The following is a 15389-nucleotide window of genomic DNA, read 5'->3' as shown; positions in this document are numbered from 1 at the left end:
CATCTGAGGTCATCAGAGGTCAAAGGTAGAAACCTGACTTGAAATGCTCTGTGGACATTGAGGCAATTCCACTTACAAAAATTAGTTTTTAGTACATAATTACCGTGTTTCAGTAATGAGTGACGCATTAAAATACCAATTTTCTGACATTTTGAGGTCATTGACCTCTGGAGGTCATCAGAGGTCAAAGGTAGAAACCTGTCAAGGCTCTGCTGAACATGAAGACAATCTCACTGTGACAAAAATTAGGTTTCAGTACATCATTACTGTGTTTATCATTAACCAATGATGCAAAATATCAATTTTCTTACATTTTGAGGTCATTGACCTCTGGAGGTCATCAGAGGTCAATTCAGACTTACCTCCCGATCTTAAAATTTATCTTATAGCATGTACTAATAATGGTGAAAGTTTCATGCTTCAGTCAAATTTTGCACAATTCTTCGGCTTAACTGCTCTACTAAAAGTGTTGTAACTATGAAAATCAATGGGTATTGTGCAGGACTTCTCACTGGAGGGCGCTTTTCTTGTTGTGCAATCACTCATCCGCCCGCATTATTCTTGTCATATTTAAAGGTCCATATCTCTGTGATTTAAGTCCCAATCAAAGCTATTTCTTCAGAGACCTTTAAAAATATATTGTGGATTATTTTGGGAAAATTTCCATTTATTTTCTTGTATTTTGTTTATTCCATAGCTTTTTAAATGTATTTTGCTTAATTCAATGTTAGAAGAAAAAGTGAAAAAATAACATTTTGACCCTCAAAGATGACCTTTAATTTTCAAGAAGCACAAAGAGTGATATATCATTGTGTAGGAAATTTTATGCACTTTAATATGATGTCATTTACATGAGATTTGGGTGTTTCCATGTAGAGTTATAAGCATTTATATGAGAATCCATTATTTTCATTGAGCGTTACCATGGAAACGGCTCTGGAGGCCACACCCACCACTAAGAAAAAAAACAACAAGTGGATTCTGATCACTGGTCGTCGGGCCTATTCGGAAAACATCATTTCAAATTGTCCCTAATGGGGGGGAGGGGGGTCCCACACTGGCCCATGGACTATATGACTATATGGCAGTACACTTGCGTAGGTTTGATAAAATGAAGAAGGCAAAACTGAGAAAAAAACCCACACAAACAAACAAAAGCGCTATGAATATCAAAGGCAGGCCCGTAGCCAGGATTTTTCAAGGGGGGGTGCGGTCACTAAAAAAACGGACCTTAGGTACCAATACCAATGATGACACACACACACACACACACACACACACACACACAATTATATATATATATATATATATATATATATATATATATATATATTCTTTGGACGACCGAACTACAAAAGTTGTATAAGAATTTGCGCGCGAAGCGCGCCGCAAATTGTGAATTTTTATTGTTTTAATGACGTTTTAAAGTCTCGAGGAAATTTGTATTTTTGTCTGTTGCATGCAATCGCGTTACGGTATTTCATCTAGGAAATAGTAAAAACTCATTTTGCCAGGAAGTTGCAAAGTTTAATTGTGTTCGAGACTCTGCGCGCGTAGCGCGCCGCAAAATTGAGAATAGTTATTTTCCTGGTGTTGTTTTAACTTTTATTTTTTCTATTGTATACCCGCGCTAGCAAGCCTGAAGCCAGGATTTTTAAAGGAAGGGGGGATTGCGTTAATTAACAAAACGGTCCTTTGATACTGTCCCGGGAGGGGTAGCGACAATTAAAAGGTGGACACCATGCTCATACATGGCCCCTAAACGAGTAATGATCATATGATTTTTTCGAGCCTTAAAAACAAGTATTCCTTAAATGTTTCCTGCACCCTAAAGAAGTACTTCATCATGATTGAACAATATACCATTTTCCCAAATTTCGGCCTTTTTGATACCCTTTGATTATATACGCTCGTACATCACACTTTCCATCTAATCCGTGAGAAAAAACGACCCCTATTACGCGTTTTCTTTAGCGAGTATGGTCACGGTGTCCACCTTTCAGTTGGAGTTTTCCATCCCATTAGATGCTGTTTGGAAGATGAAACATTCACTTTACTATACAGTATATCAGCCGTTGGTATGCGAGTTTGTCAAAAACGAAAATAAATAAGAAAATTTTTAAAACAAAATGAATTGTAAATGTGAACCATTTATATTTTGCCTCCTTGTGGTAGGATATTTCCAGCATTTCCGAACTTTCAAATAATCATTTTAGATTTAATAATATTTAAGGTAGTAGATCCGATTCGCAAACATCTCCAATATCAGTCAAATGTCATATTAACCATCATGCTAAGAAGGTTTTCTTTGTGAAATTTGGAGGTCAGTGAAATTCAAAAATTAAACATCCGTTAGCCATTGGAAGAAGTTGAGTGCAAATTCAGACCTCAGGCTTAGTGCTCAGATGTTTTCCTATTTGATTTGATCTGTCTTACTGTGCACACTAAGATACATACTGGAATGGTTATTTCTTATTTATTAGATTATAGTAGCATATTTGGTTACTAGCTGTCTCTAGGCATTTTCGAATTTGGGCTGCAAAGAGATCCACTACCTTTAAGTTAGAAGAGAGATAAGTAAATAATGATAAAATAAACAAACAAAAAAGAATGAGTTTCTTTTGTAATACTATCTGACAAACTTTTTACTTTACCATTTTACTTCATAGCTCAGCACTTTCCATTCTCTCTCATACCCTCTTACCCATTACATTTAAATGAGTATTAATACAACTAAAATGAGTTTGCGTGCCTGCATAATACTCTTTGGAAATTATAAGTGAAAATGTTCTTAGGTTTTGGCTCACTTTAAAATGAGAACCAATAGAACTGTCACAACATGAGAAAATGTATAAGTAATAATCAACACTACATTTCCGAATTTGGCCTGCAAAGAAATCCGCTACCTGTAAGTTAGAAAAGAGATTAGTAAATAATGATAAAATAAACAACAAAAAAGAATGAGTTTCTACCGCCGTATCCAGAACAGAGCCTGAAACGGTGCAGGCTCAAGAAATCGTTTGTACTATAATACGTCTTGAAGTACTGTGTGATACTCTTGACTCAGACTTCTACAAAGCTGTAAGTGAGAATTGTAATCCAATCCGACTCATTACTTGAGATATTTATGAAAATATATCAATAAAGAATGTGAATTAAATAACGATGCGTCACAATGCAGTCTAACGCTCTCACAATGCTATCATACATAGGGTTTTTCACTGACTGTTTTTACTCCGGAGCTCTTGCAATATTCAGGCTTTGGAGCATGCATTCATAATGGAAAATAGTTGACATAATAATCTATCCCCAGGCATTATCATGCCAACATGTACTTATATATACATGTACTATATCTTTGTGAGACGTAGATATAAAATGTCTCAGGTTTTCGATTATAGTAATTTCGAGGAAATTTCTTTAATTTTTATCATATATGTAAACTTGAGGCTATTAGATTTTCATCCACTTACCTCTGTTCCTGTGAAAAAATGCAAGTGTCAACTTCAATGTCATCCACGAATCGCACGTACTCGGGCGGCCAGTGGAAAAAAAAAAAAACACCGGTCACACGCGCCAAGGGCCATGGCATGCAGTGCCAAAATAGCTCGCACAAATTGATACATAACATTTGTGTTTGTGTGCATGGGGACGATCCGATGGTTCATACAACAAAAGGGTTTCGTACAATTATTTTTAACATTGTTAAACGTACTCTTCCACATTTACGTAGCATATAATGTGTCTTTATATTTATTTGGATTGTTATCTTGAGAATTGCTAAAAACCGTTATTATGAAAGAGTGGACCTTTCAGAATTTGGGGGAGTGCGTACGCACCCGACGCACCCCCCCCCCCCCCCCCCCCTGGCTACGGGCCTGAAAGGGCCCATGAGGGAGAAATAAGAAATCGTTAGAGCAACGCCATCACACCAATCGGTATTCAAAATTGAGTAGTCAGTATTTAAGCAAGTAGGGAATACAGTGTGAATGGTTGCAAAAAATATATATATATGACACCGGCTGATTATTATACAGTGTACTATCCATAATTAAAATTTGAAATATATGACATATAATATATGCACTGAATTGATTACGACATTAACTCGTTTCATTAAGATGCTATCTACGTATTTCTACTGTGATAGAGAGAAAGAGGGGGAAAAAGATGAAAGAGAATTAAAGATGAGAGACGAAAGAGGAAGGGAAACGTTTCACTTGCAGGTGGAGAGTTGTACATTTTGTGCCTTACCCCCCCCCCCCCCCCCCCTCCGTGTCAACTTCAAACTGCCGCACAGTAAACAAAGTTATTTCAAACGTGACGAGAGCATTTTTCAGCTCCATTGTAATTCCGATACGATGAAACCCCCAACTATATACGTGCTTACACAATTAAAAGCAACCACATTGCGAAGGCCGTCTGGACGGCATGGTGATTGGGTTTTCATTAAGTAAATTGTTTTTTTTTTTCAACTGAATTCTACTCGACGCGTCCATGGTCACATACATGTTCCACTCACACCCGAGGGTGTTCATTCCCAAGCAGATCGATCATTCGACAAATAGCGCGCGTGATGACAATGTCATTTACCTTCAGGGACTAAGTAGTTATATAGACACGCACACACAAAAGGAGAGAGAGAGAGAGGACCCAATTTCGATTGCAGTATGAATAATGGTCCTAACCTCACGGAATTCTGTAAGAGAAAATCTCAATTCCCGCGGGGGAATATAACTTGTTCATTCTACGAAGCTGTCTTGTATAAGATATTCTTCATCTTTACAGCTCATTTTGTGATGTTTGTTTAATTTCACAGGTAACGACTTCAAGGATAAAGATGCTCAGCATTTTACAGAAGCGCTGAGGGTAAGACTAATGATATTATGATAACAATACTGCCTGATGCGATAATGAAAATGAAAGATAATACAAATGTTTCAAAATCTAATTTTCATGGCCATAGGACTGCTGCGGTGAAGTAGAGTCGAGCAAGTAGTGATATCTCCAGCGACCCCATCGTTCGCGTTGTCAGGATAATCATGTCTTGAACAAATAGAACCAAGTAGGCCTAGTACGCCAAAGTGCAGCTTTAATCATAAATAATTCGCATTGAAGATATAGATTGCATGAAACCTATTGCAAAATAGGTTGATATTGAACGTACGAAATAAACCACAAAGTTCTCACTTTAAAAAGGATAGGTCTATGCACAAGATTATACATCCTAGAAATGAATTTTACACGCCATTCATTGGCAGTTACGGTATATACCTACATGCATCATGGACCTCTGTAGGCGTTATACTAGTATTGCTCCGATTTTCAGAATCACCATTATCCCCTTAGCCAGGGCTCGACACTAACGGTGGCCCGGTGGCCCGGGGCCACCAAAAATGAAAGTCGGGCCACCAAATTTCAGAAAAGGGCAAATTTGGTGGCCCACCTCGGGCCACCACAATTATTTGAAAAGTGTGTCAATAAATTCGTAACTTTTTGCGCCGGAAATGCATAAATACATGCATTGAGTGTGCGACTTATTTTAAAAAAATGGACTTTTATCAATGTTTTTTTTTTCGGGCCACCAAATTTTTCTCTCGGGCCACCCAAAATTTGAAATTGATGAGTTTGGTGGCCCCATCGGGCCACCGAAAAATAAAGTTAGTGTCGAGTCCTGCCTTAGCGATCATTGTTATATTGTCTCAACAATGGATAATGTATATAGTTCTTTAGAAAGAAAGAAGGAGAAAAAATCCAATGATCAATGTACTTGCATATCTTCATTTTGCCTTTTCTTTCTTTGTTCTATACTTCAGAATAATTACAGGATCAAAGAGTTGATATTGAGTCACAACGAGTTTGGTGAAATTGGCGGGGAAGTCATCGGTCATGGGATAGGTGAGATCAACTACTTTCAACTTTTGCAAGCGTGTCAGCAAGACGATGCATGTTCAGGATAATGGAAGAGACGTTACCCGATGTAGGCCTACAATTTTTGAGGAACGACAAGAAATAGCAAGAGACGTTTGAATGAGATAAACTGAAACGTGGGAAGACTGATGTTATCTCTGTCTTCTACCTCGAAAGAAACAAAAAAGAATAGTGAATTTTTTAGACGGAACTAATCCCCCTCCCCCATGAAAGGCAAACTTTAGAATTTCACAATACATCATATTATGATCTTAGTTGAAAAGAAGGTTGTCTTCTCAAAATGAATAAATGATGTCACTAACCCCCAATAATTGCAAAGCGTAATTTATCTATGCGTAAGCGGTAAGGTTCCTATATGCGCCAATGTTGTGATCTACTTCTTGACGAGATATTAGCAACACATCTTTGCAAGGACACTCGAGAGACGTGTTTTTCGTGAGTAGAATGATATTGATTTAGAAGGCACTAGTTAGCGGCAATATACGTTATGAAATCATCGTTTCTTTGGAGAGCACTACACGTACACCCAGAGGAAAACAAATCCATTGACGTTTCGATATTCTTTTTGACGTTAGGTGCGACGGAGTCAATAGAACACCTGAATCTAAGCTGGAATCATCTCAGACGGAAGGGCGCCATCGCGATCTGCAGAGGATTAGCGGTAGGTCTCGCCAGTCGGCTTTTATAATGGTCAGGGGGATGAAGCCGTGTTTTAAACAGACCTTTACCGCGGCAACGTCGCGACAATAACGTTAACGTCCGGAGAACAAAATTCCTAGCCTCGTAAAATACAACAGTAGGAGATTACAAAAGCAAAAAGCGACAGTTACCGCGACAACGTCCGAGCGACAACCGTTTTAACAGGCAGGGTGAAAAAAGATCGTCCGGACGCTCCCGCGGTTGAAAGGCTCTGTTAAAACGGGGCTTTATTTTTGCGCACCTCGTTTGGGTTACAGTTCGTTATTCTGAAGGTTTGTCAATCAGAAAATGAAATGAGGTTCGTAATTCCAAAAATGAAATACGGCTTATTATTCCGAAGGTTCGTTATGATAGTACGCATGCACCTTAATTGTATTTTCGGATTGTAACCTTATTTCACTTTCGGAATAACGAGCCTTTTTTCATTAATCTCGCATTCTCGAATTAACGAACTTTCGGAATATGTAACACCGCTAATGAATTTGGATTGTTACGAAACCCTTCTTCATTTTCGGATTAATGAACTTTCGAAATGACGAAAAAAAAAAAACCACCTCGTTACTGCACAGACGCCTTAAAAGCTTATTTATTCCTTAAGATAACGGGTGATATACATGTATTGTATTCTCTGGTCAAAGTCGATGTAAATAATGATTATTGACAAGGACAGCGTCAAGTTCTAATGTACTGTGAGAATTAGTGGGTCAGTATCTATCGGATCATCAGTGCTATACACGAAATCTTGCTGTAATATGAAAAACACAAACTTCGAGAAGCTCTGCTAGTAGGAAAATCCTACAGAGTAATTCCAAATTTTTATGTGTACGAAACCCGGCTTCAAACTAGGAGTTTGCCAGATTGTAAAATACAATGTTGTTTTCATTCACGACATTACTCTTTACTTCATGAATATGTGTTACAAGGTTGGCATCGCCATACAAACGACGAGAAAAGAAGCCTTAGGAAATTTTGCAGTAATATGATTCTCTTCTTTTTTGGGGTTTCCCATCAGGCTTACATTATGATTGGCAGGAACTCAATGCGACCATGGACACGCAAAACTCCCTAAACATATATATTACTGGTTTCATAATTTTGCAATTCATGCCACTCTTGCAGGAGAACCTGAGCATCAAACGCCTGAATCTATCGTGGAATGGATTCGGGAACGAAGGTGCATTAGCCATGGCCGAATCTCTGAAGTTCAACAGCACGTTACAGTGGCTCGACCTCAGCAACAACAGGATCACCAACGAGGGCGCTTTCATGCTTTCCAAGGGTCTGGAGATCAACGATAGCTTGAAGGTCCTAAAGGTATGGCTCACATCCACTCTTTCACAATGAAAGTTCAAAGGTTGAACACCTAAACACCATTCAATTCATACTGGGGCATGCTCTTGTTGATGATTTAGCCATCTCTGCAGAGTGTCGTTAAAATGATAACCATGCATGTTCCTGGACGTGTATTTATATATTCCAAACTTAACAGTGAGAGGAATTGTGCAATCATGCGAGAATATGCTTCCATGATTTGTGATGAAATAAAACGAAGGGATCATACTCCTATTTGTGTTTACACTTGTGTTTGAACTTACTGGATTAGTAAGAATCTGGTTCTAGTTTGCGACCTCGCGAATGTAATGACCTTGTGTTGATAGAACTGTATATCTCTCCCTAGCATGACAGATGATCCTAAATCATTCTTCTTTTTTTTTCTTATTTTTACTACAGATTGGCATGAACCCTCTCACAGCTGCAGGAGCCATGGCAATGCTGCTAGCCATAAAGAACAACACCAACAGTGTCTTGGAGCTACTCGATCTGTCGGTCAGTGCTTTAATTTTGTTTAATAGGGGTTGATAAACTTTCATTTGTCTCATCTTTTTCTCTTTTTTTTTTTGAGAAGAACAGAGGTGATAGGGCTAATCAGTGCATGTACAACATTTGTGTCTATAGGCTTATTATTTAATAACGTGTGAAGAAATATGGAAAGAACCCATACAAGAAGTTTTTTTTTTTTTTTTTTTTGCTGAAGATGAATATGAAAATGATTATGTGCATCTATAGATATGAGGTACTTGTATATAAGATATGTGTAAATATAGCATTTGTTGTCAAGGTTTGTGTATCTAGACTTGTTAAAAGGTAATATTTGGGGAAGAGATGATAGAAAGAACCGTACAAGATTTTTTTATGCTTTGTTTGCTGCTACATCAACTCTTGGGAGAACTTCTACATGTCTACATCTGCTGAAGTCTTCATTGTGGACTTCAAACAGTATAATGATGTAATAATGTTTCATGAGGATAATTCATTGTCAGATTGTCATGGAATGAAGCTTGTGTTTAGATAGATCGCAGGCAAGTTGCAGTGAGGGTTCACATCAATATCCTTTGGTCAGTTGGAATGTGATGTAAACATTGCTTGTAGAAAAGTAAATATTAAGTTGGCAAGCATAGTATGTAATGGTAAAATGACTGCTAGTAAAGACTTGTAAATTTTTTTCCTGCTTTTTTAAACCCGTTTTGTACTGAATTCTGAAATCCCCATAATACACAGGTCACCAGGTTCCCGTATGAAAATAGTTAAAGCATTGTGAAACCAAACACTTCCTTTGAACTTCACCCCACAGGAAGTCAATGTGAACAAAGACTTTGTCAAAGCACTGGAAGAGTTCCGAGAGACACGGACCGGCTTCCACGTGGTCTTCAAGAGAGCGGTGGGCCAGTTTGAGAAGCCGGAGGAGAAGGACCCTGACCCACTGAAACTCCTGAAGGACTTCATCACCGAGAACCACCTGAGGGTCTGGGACCTCTTCAAGGAGTACGACAAGGACAAGAGTCTGACGGTGACGCGAGAGGAGTTCAAGAAAGGCCTGCAGGTGGGAAAATCTTGCTTTTTCCTGCTACAGTTGTTAATCGTATATCCGTTTCCTTTGCTGGCAGCATAACTCTGTGACCTTAAAAAGGTTGTCCACTTACACCTTGACCAGTGTCAATAGATGGAAGGGAGCTAATGAAATATTTAGTACATGTATGGTCTGGACAGTGCCTCACAAAAATACAGGGGTGAAATACAACCTATAAGGCCAAGTAAAAAAAGAAAGCAGTTTCTCGTCCGGGTTTTTTGAGCAAGGCGATGAGGGAGGTCCTTACTATTTGATATCTTACTATTTTTTCGAGGATTGTCAAAATGAAAGTAATATGTGTTTCTCGTCCGGTAATTCTGAGAAAGGTAACGAGAGAGGGGTTTACTATTTTCTATATCCAATTTATGAAATGAAATATCACTCTGGTAGCTGTGTTATGAGAGACCAGGTCCCAAGTGTATGTCTTGCCTGCACTCTGTGCATTTTCAAACAAATAGATATATTATGTACCATACTTGAAACGAAACTTCATGCATGCAGAAATACATTTGCTTTTTCTTTCCACTACAGATGTCAAGGGAAAATGACCATCTTAATACTGGTATTTCTGATACCAGTGTACTTGCAATTCTGATGTATTGTGCTATTAATTGAAACAGGTATAAAACATGTCTTTCAACAAATGTACGACTGAAATTAATTCCATGATATTCAAAACACTGCTTTATTTATCATTTGTGTTTATGACTTTTTGAGTCCACACAGCTGGTATGTATAGTTCTTCACAGTACAATTGTAGCACATTCAACTGGAAACTAGCTTGTACAATTGCAGATGGATGTCAAAATGATACTGATGTGGCATTATAGCATTAAACATTAGATGTTTCTTCATGTTCTAAAAAGACATTTGATAATCACTCATCATTTGGATGATGAATTATTGTATACCAAAACTACATAAATGTAGTAAAACATGTACCTGTGCAGGTAAGTCACATTCTCCCTTCATTTCTTCCATGGCCATCATTACAGTGATACCAAGAAGCAGCAGTGATATAAACAGCAAAATACAACGTGTAATGACAATTTCAGTTCACGCTCATCAAAACTGCTTATTACTTTTCAAAGTTTTGGCTATTAACATTCGTTTGTGGGTGTATTTTATTTGTTTGTTTTGTGTGTTTTTCCCTCGTGAAAGACGTAATGATTTCTTCGTATCGAACGTAAACTGCATGTTTACCGTAAATAAGCCATTCAGCTCAGCTCAGCTACGGCGCATTCGATTCATCGAACTTGCAGTAACCTCTTATAGGCAGGAGCACATGGCGCATTCCTTTAAACTTGAAAGTGAAGCCACGTGTTTGTACATCGGCGCTTCCACACACAGCGCGGCATTTTGCGATCATCGTTATAGCAGACTTTCCGATTCCAGTCAGGGGAAAAGGAATTGGAATACTTCGGAAAAGACTGATGTTTAAAATCTAATGAAATGAAAAAAGCCTGAAAACAACGCGTGATTATGTTTTCATAGTAAACGATAATTGGAAACACGGAACAGAGTACCGGTATCGCATCCGCTCACAAAGAAGCTCTCTTGAGAAGATGAAAGCATTCCACGTCCCCTGCTAGATAGTGGAAGCTTCCATAATCATCCCAGCAAGTTTTTGGAGGTACATACTTGCACTTGTACACATTTACTGCGAGAAAGCAATCAATCAACGCTGAACATTGCGTAGTTTGGCATCTTTATCGTGCTGGTGACCAGCTCGATGCTTCGGCATGTGTCATAACGTTATGTTTAGAGCCTGTAGGCCTCATAAGTCGACGAGTTTAATTCAAAATAGCAAAAAGAGGGAGATTGAAAAAATACGAATTCTGGTGGAAAAATATGAATTTTGGAGCTGCTGAGTACTAATTTGTGCTTCCAAAGGTTGGCAGCTCTGGGCCCCGTTTTATGAAGAGTTAGAATAATTGATTATGAAGTCGATTTCAACTGTAAGTCTATGGCAGACTGTGTAGTAAGGAAAATTAAAATTGATTTATATCTTTTGATAAAACGGGGCCCTGGTATTAAAGCCGTTCGCTGTGCACACGTGCGCTTGAGATCGGTTCTCTCCATCACTGCACTCCACGATTTTTTTTCCAGCTCCAGAACGCGCGCATGCTATGCTGGCTGGCTGGTCTCCTCTATGACTAGTATGTGGTTACATCGCGCAATCAATCTAGCAGCACATGAAGCGGGCAACAGCACGAGAAAAATGTACAGAAGGTGCTCAACGTCCTGTCTACACCACGACGTACCGAGTGCGCTGTACATCACAGCCCAGGCCGCGCCCGCCCGCGCCCATCCAATTACAGTTCAACTGCTTTGTGGGTCATTCCTTCTTGCCGAGCTCGCAGTGTGAAATGCATGCGTTATTACATACGCACTACAGAAGCTACAGCTGTACTACAGCTATAAAGTAGAGGACGCAAGGCGTAATTAGAAATGAGACATCACGATTGGTAGGTGAATTGTCGATTTTTTTTTCGGCGGCCGAAAAAATAGTAAAATATCAAAAAAGTCGATGCGGCAACTGAAAATCGATGCGAGCGGGGAGCGGGCTGGGACGAGAATTTCTTGGTATTTTCAGCGCCATTTTGAAAATAGTAAATAGTAAAAAAATCGACGCGGCGGCCAAAATCGATGCGCGCGAGGACGAGAAACTGGTTTCTTTTTTTACTTGGCCTAATGTATAAAAGAAATTGATGTAATTAGTAAACCAGGAAACTTCTCTCATGATACAATGGTGGCAGAGTGCACTGTAGTACATTATCTCTTCAGAAAACATGCTTATGTTTACTATTTGTGCTGTGGTACATTACACTGCCTGTTCTAATTACCTGGAGGCAACTTCTTTCAGACACTCAGACAACATATGAAACATAGTTACTGAGTACCAATGGTACTGACAGTTTGAATTGGAAGGATGTAAAATATCAGCACAGGCGGAAAAATGGACAACATAGGATATTAATCTAAAGATACATGCTCTAAGAAACTCAAATGTTCATTTTTTCCTCTCTGTCCTTCTCAACAGAATTCTGGACTAAACATGAAGCCATACTTGCTGAACAGGCTTGTGGAAGTTCTAGACAGAGATGGCGATGGGGAAATTGACTACAGGTGAGTTAACTCATTGCTGCCATCTAATATTTGTGTGATACACCCTGTATGATACATTCTTGCTGGTTTGAAAGAAATCTTGATACCATTTGAGTGATTTCGTTTTGTTTTGTTTTGTTTTTTCTCTTCTTTTAGTTAGCAGTGTCATGGGCAGTAAGTCTAACTTGCAAAGCCGGATTCTTTGTGTCCATGGAGTTGTTTTTGTAGCTTTGTTTGTTTGTTTGTTTTTTTAATTCCATGGTTGTCAAGGAATAGCCCCAAACCAAAATGTTGTTTCAGAGTGCAGCAAGGGCACTGCGAGGAATTTCGACTTCCTGAGTACTGTATGTGCCATAAATTTTGCAAGTATGATATTTTACGAATTTAGATTGACGATAATTTTGTGGGTACATGTAGTTGAATTCATGGAATGAGAAAAAGTTAATGATTTTCCACCTGCAAACTATATAAAACACATTTGTGCCATGTGAGGCAAAATCTTTTGAAGTTGCTATTTCCATGGATATTGGTTAACTTGTGAAGTTTGATTAATTTCATTAATGTTGCGAATTATACCACACAAACAGTATACAAATGATGCACAGGACAGAGTGGATTGGTGAGGATTGGATGAGCACGATTAACTTTGGAACTGTTTAACCCTAAAGGGGCCGGGCTTTTTTGGCTATGCTCAGGCCGGGGGGCATCGGTGGCGCGATCGTGATGAAATTTTGCATGCGTGAGACCCGCGTCATAATCCACAAGATTGTGTCATAAGATTTTTTGAAACAATCAATTTCTAATTTTAATTAATCAATTATGCAAATTAAGCTCAAGATCATATTTTAGCCTAATTAAAAGCATTGAGAGTCTAATTTTTGTTCTGCAAATCTGTTTTAGCATATTCAACAATTGTACATCACAAAAACTTCCAAAATTCATTTCAATTCTTATGTATTTTATTGTTTTCAGAATTTCTTATGTATTTCTGTTTTTCAACTTTTTTTTTTGTTTTTTCATTGGAAATTGTCACTGACCACTTTTCTACCATAATTAGCACAAAACTAATCAATGAAAGTGATAAATTGTAAAAATTATCAGGTTTTTATGACTTTCATGACAGAGCAGTTTTCCATAGGAAATGTACACAAAATCACAAAATTGTGCCCGTTTTGGGGCGACATTCCGTCACAAAAATGGGCGTGGCTTCACAAAAGTATGCGCGGACGTCACAAATTTGGTCTCAAAAATTGCGCGAGACTTGAACAAACAAAGTCAAGAAGCCTCACGACGAGGCCTTCTCGCGTAACAGAATTATAGTGCGAAACGTTGAGGCCCTTTTAGGGTTAAACCTACGAGCGCAGCGAGTGGGTTTTAGACTGTTCTAAAGTTGAACGAGAGCATCCAATTCTCACTGATCAATGAAATAGGTCTGTGCAGCATTTGTGTCATAAAATAGGCCCGTAAATTAATGAAATACAACCATTTTCCCCATCATGCATCCAGTACACCTACTACACTTTACGAGACTTGAGCCATGCATTCGGGTTTTACCGGACGCATGGCTCAATGTGGATCAGTAAAAATCAATGCATGACAATTGACCAATCAGATTGCAGAGATTCTAAAGCTCCTTACATTATATTTGATATTCCCAAGGGGTGGTGTGCATTTGACAGTACACTTTCATTTCATACTTGGTGCTAGGTCACAGATATACTTTTAATAAACTTTTTATGAATAATTTCACTGCTGCTGTAGATGATACAGTCCAAGGATTTATATCCATGCAACACATCCACACTTGCAGAGATTTTCACACTTGCAATACAGTTTCTGGGGCAAAGCTAGGACACACAACTTAATGAACCAGACTGGTAAGACAAGCTACCTTGTGATACAGATTACGGCTATGAATTAAAGTTGTGCTTGGTTTGTCGCCTCTCCTCTATTCGTATACCACATTCAAACATCTCACAAAAGGAATCACACTTCTGTTTTTCTAGCCTCATGTTTTTCACCTGGAGTGTATCTTACACATGTATAGCACTGCCCTTCGACAGAGAAGTCATAAATACACAAAAGTATTACCTTGTTTGATATTTTTTTTTTTATTACAGCAAACATTCAGATTGTCGGAATGTGCCTTAACGCAGAACTTTACACATTTATTTACAAATTTTCTCATCTCCATTATTACACAACACAGCTCAACTACAAAAACTCTGATCATATGGAAAAGCAAGAAACGGGTGCACGTCACAAGACCGACACCCAGGAGTCATACATCCTACGAGTTATACAGCCCATGAGTCATACAGCCCATGAGTTTGACGCTAAGCAAACGAGGCCCACGAGACCAACACACTAAACCCTGTGTTGTATCTGTCGAACTCATGGGCTGTTTTATGTAGTGTCGCTCTCATGGGCATTATTTGCCTAGTGTTGAACTCATGGGCTGGAGGACTCGTGGGCCGTATGACTGATGGGTGTCGGCCTTGTGGGATGACCCCGCAAGAAACAGTGACATCTAGTAATTGTTAAGATTATACTCTCTACCTACAGAGAGCTGCTCATCTTTGCCTCTGGCCTCGGGTCTTTATCACTATTGCACACTATAAGTTTTTCAAGACCATCCTCTGACTAATAACCTTACCCAATAAATACCTGCAATGCAGCGCTTAACACTGGCACTGGTCCGACGATCCCAGACTTGTAAAAATCACTGTCTGTCAGACCAGTA

General features: G+C 38.8%; 1 protein-coding gene across 1 annotated transcript in view; it reads left to right on the top strand.

Annotated features, from left to right (window-relative positions):
- The window catches only part of LOC139734596 (uncharacterized), a 42325-nt gene that overhangs the window by 23731 nt on the left and 3205 nt on the right, over positions 1 to 15389 (top strand). Inside the window, exons 6-12 of the mRNA XM_071645381.1 lie at positions 4820 to 4869; positions 5817 to 5898; positions 6507 to 6592; positions 7750 to 7944; positions 8362 to 8457; positions 9263 to 9511; positions 12582 to 12667. Of these exons, the coding sequence (XP_071501482.1) occupies positions 4820 to 4869; positions 5817 to 5898; positions 6507 to 6592; positions 7750 to 7944; positions 8362 to 8457; positions 9263 to 9511; positions 12582 to 12667 (844 nt within the window). The remainder of the gene's footprint in view (positions 1 to 4819; positions 4870 to 5816; positions 5899 to 6506; positions 6593 to 7749; positions 7945 to 8361; positions 8458 to 9262; positions 9512 to 12581; positions 12668 to 15389) is intronic.

This window comes from Diadema antillarum, unplaced genomic scaffold (genome assembly GCF_040938485.1).
Source record: "Diadema antillarum isolate AM-2024a unplaced genomic scaffold, OU_Dant_1.0 seq00000533_RagTag, whole genome shotgun sequence".
NCBI lineage: Eukaryota > Metazoa > Echinodermata > Echinoidea > Diadematoida > Diadematidae > Diadema > Diadema antillarum.
This window is presented reverse-complemented; position numbering and strand designations above follow the sequence as displayed.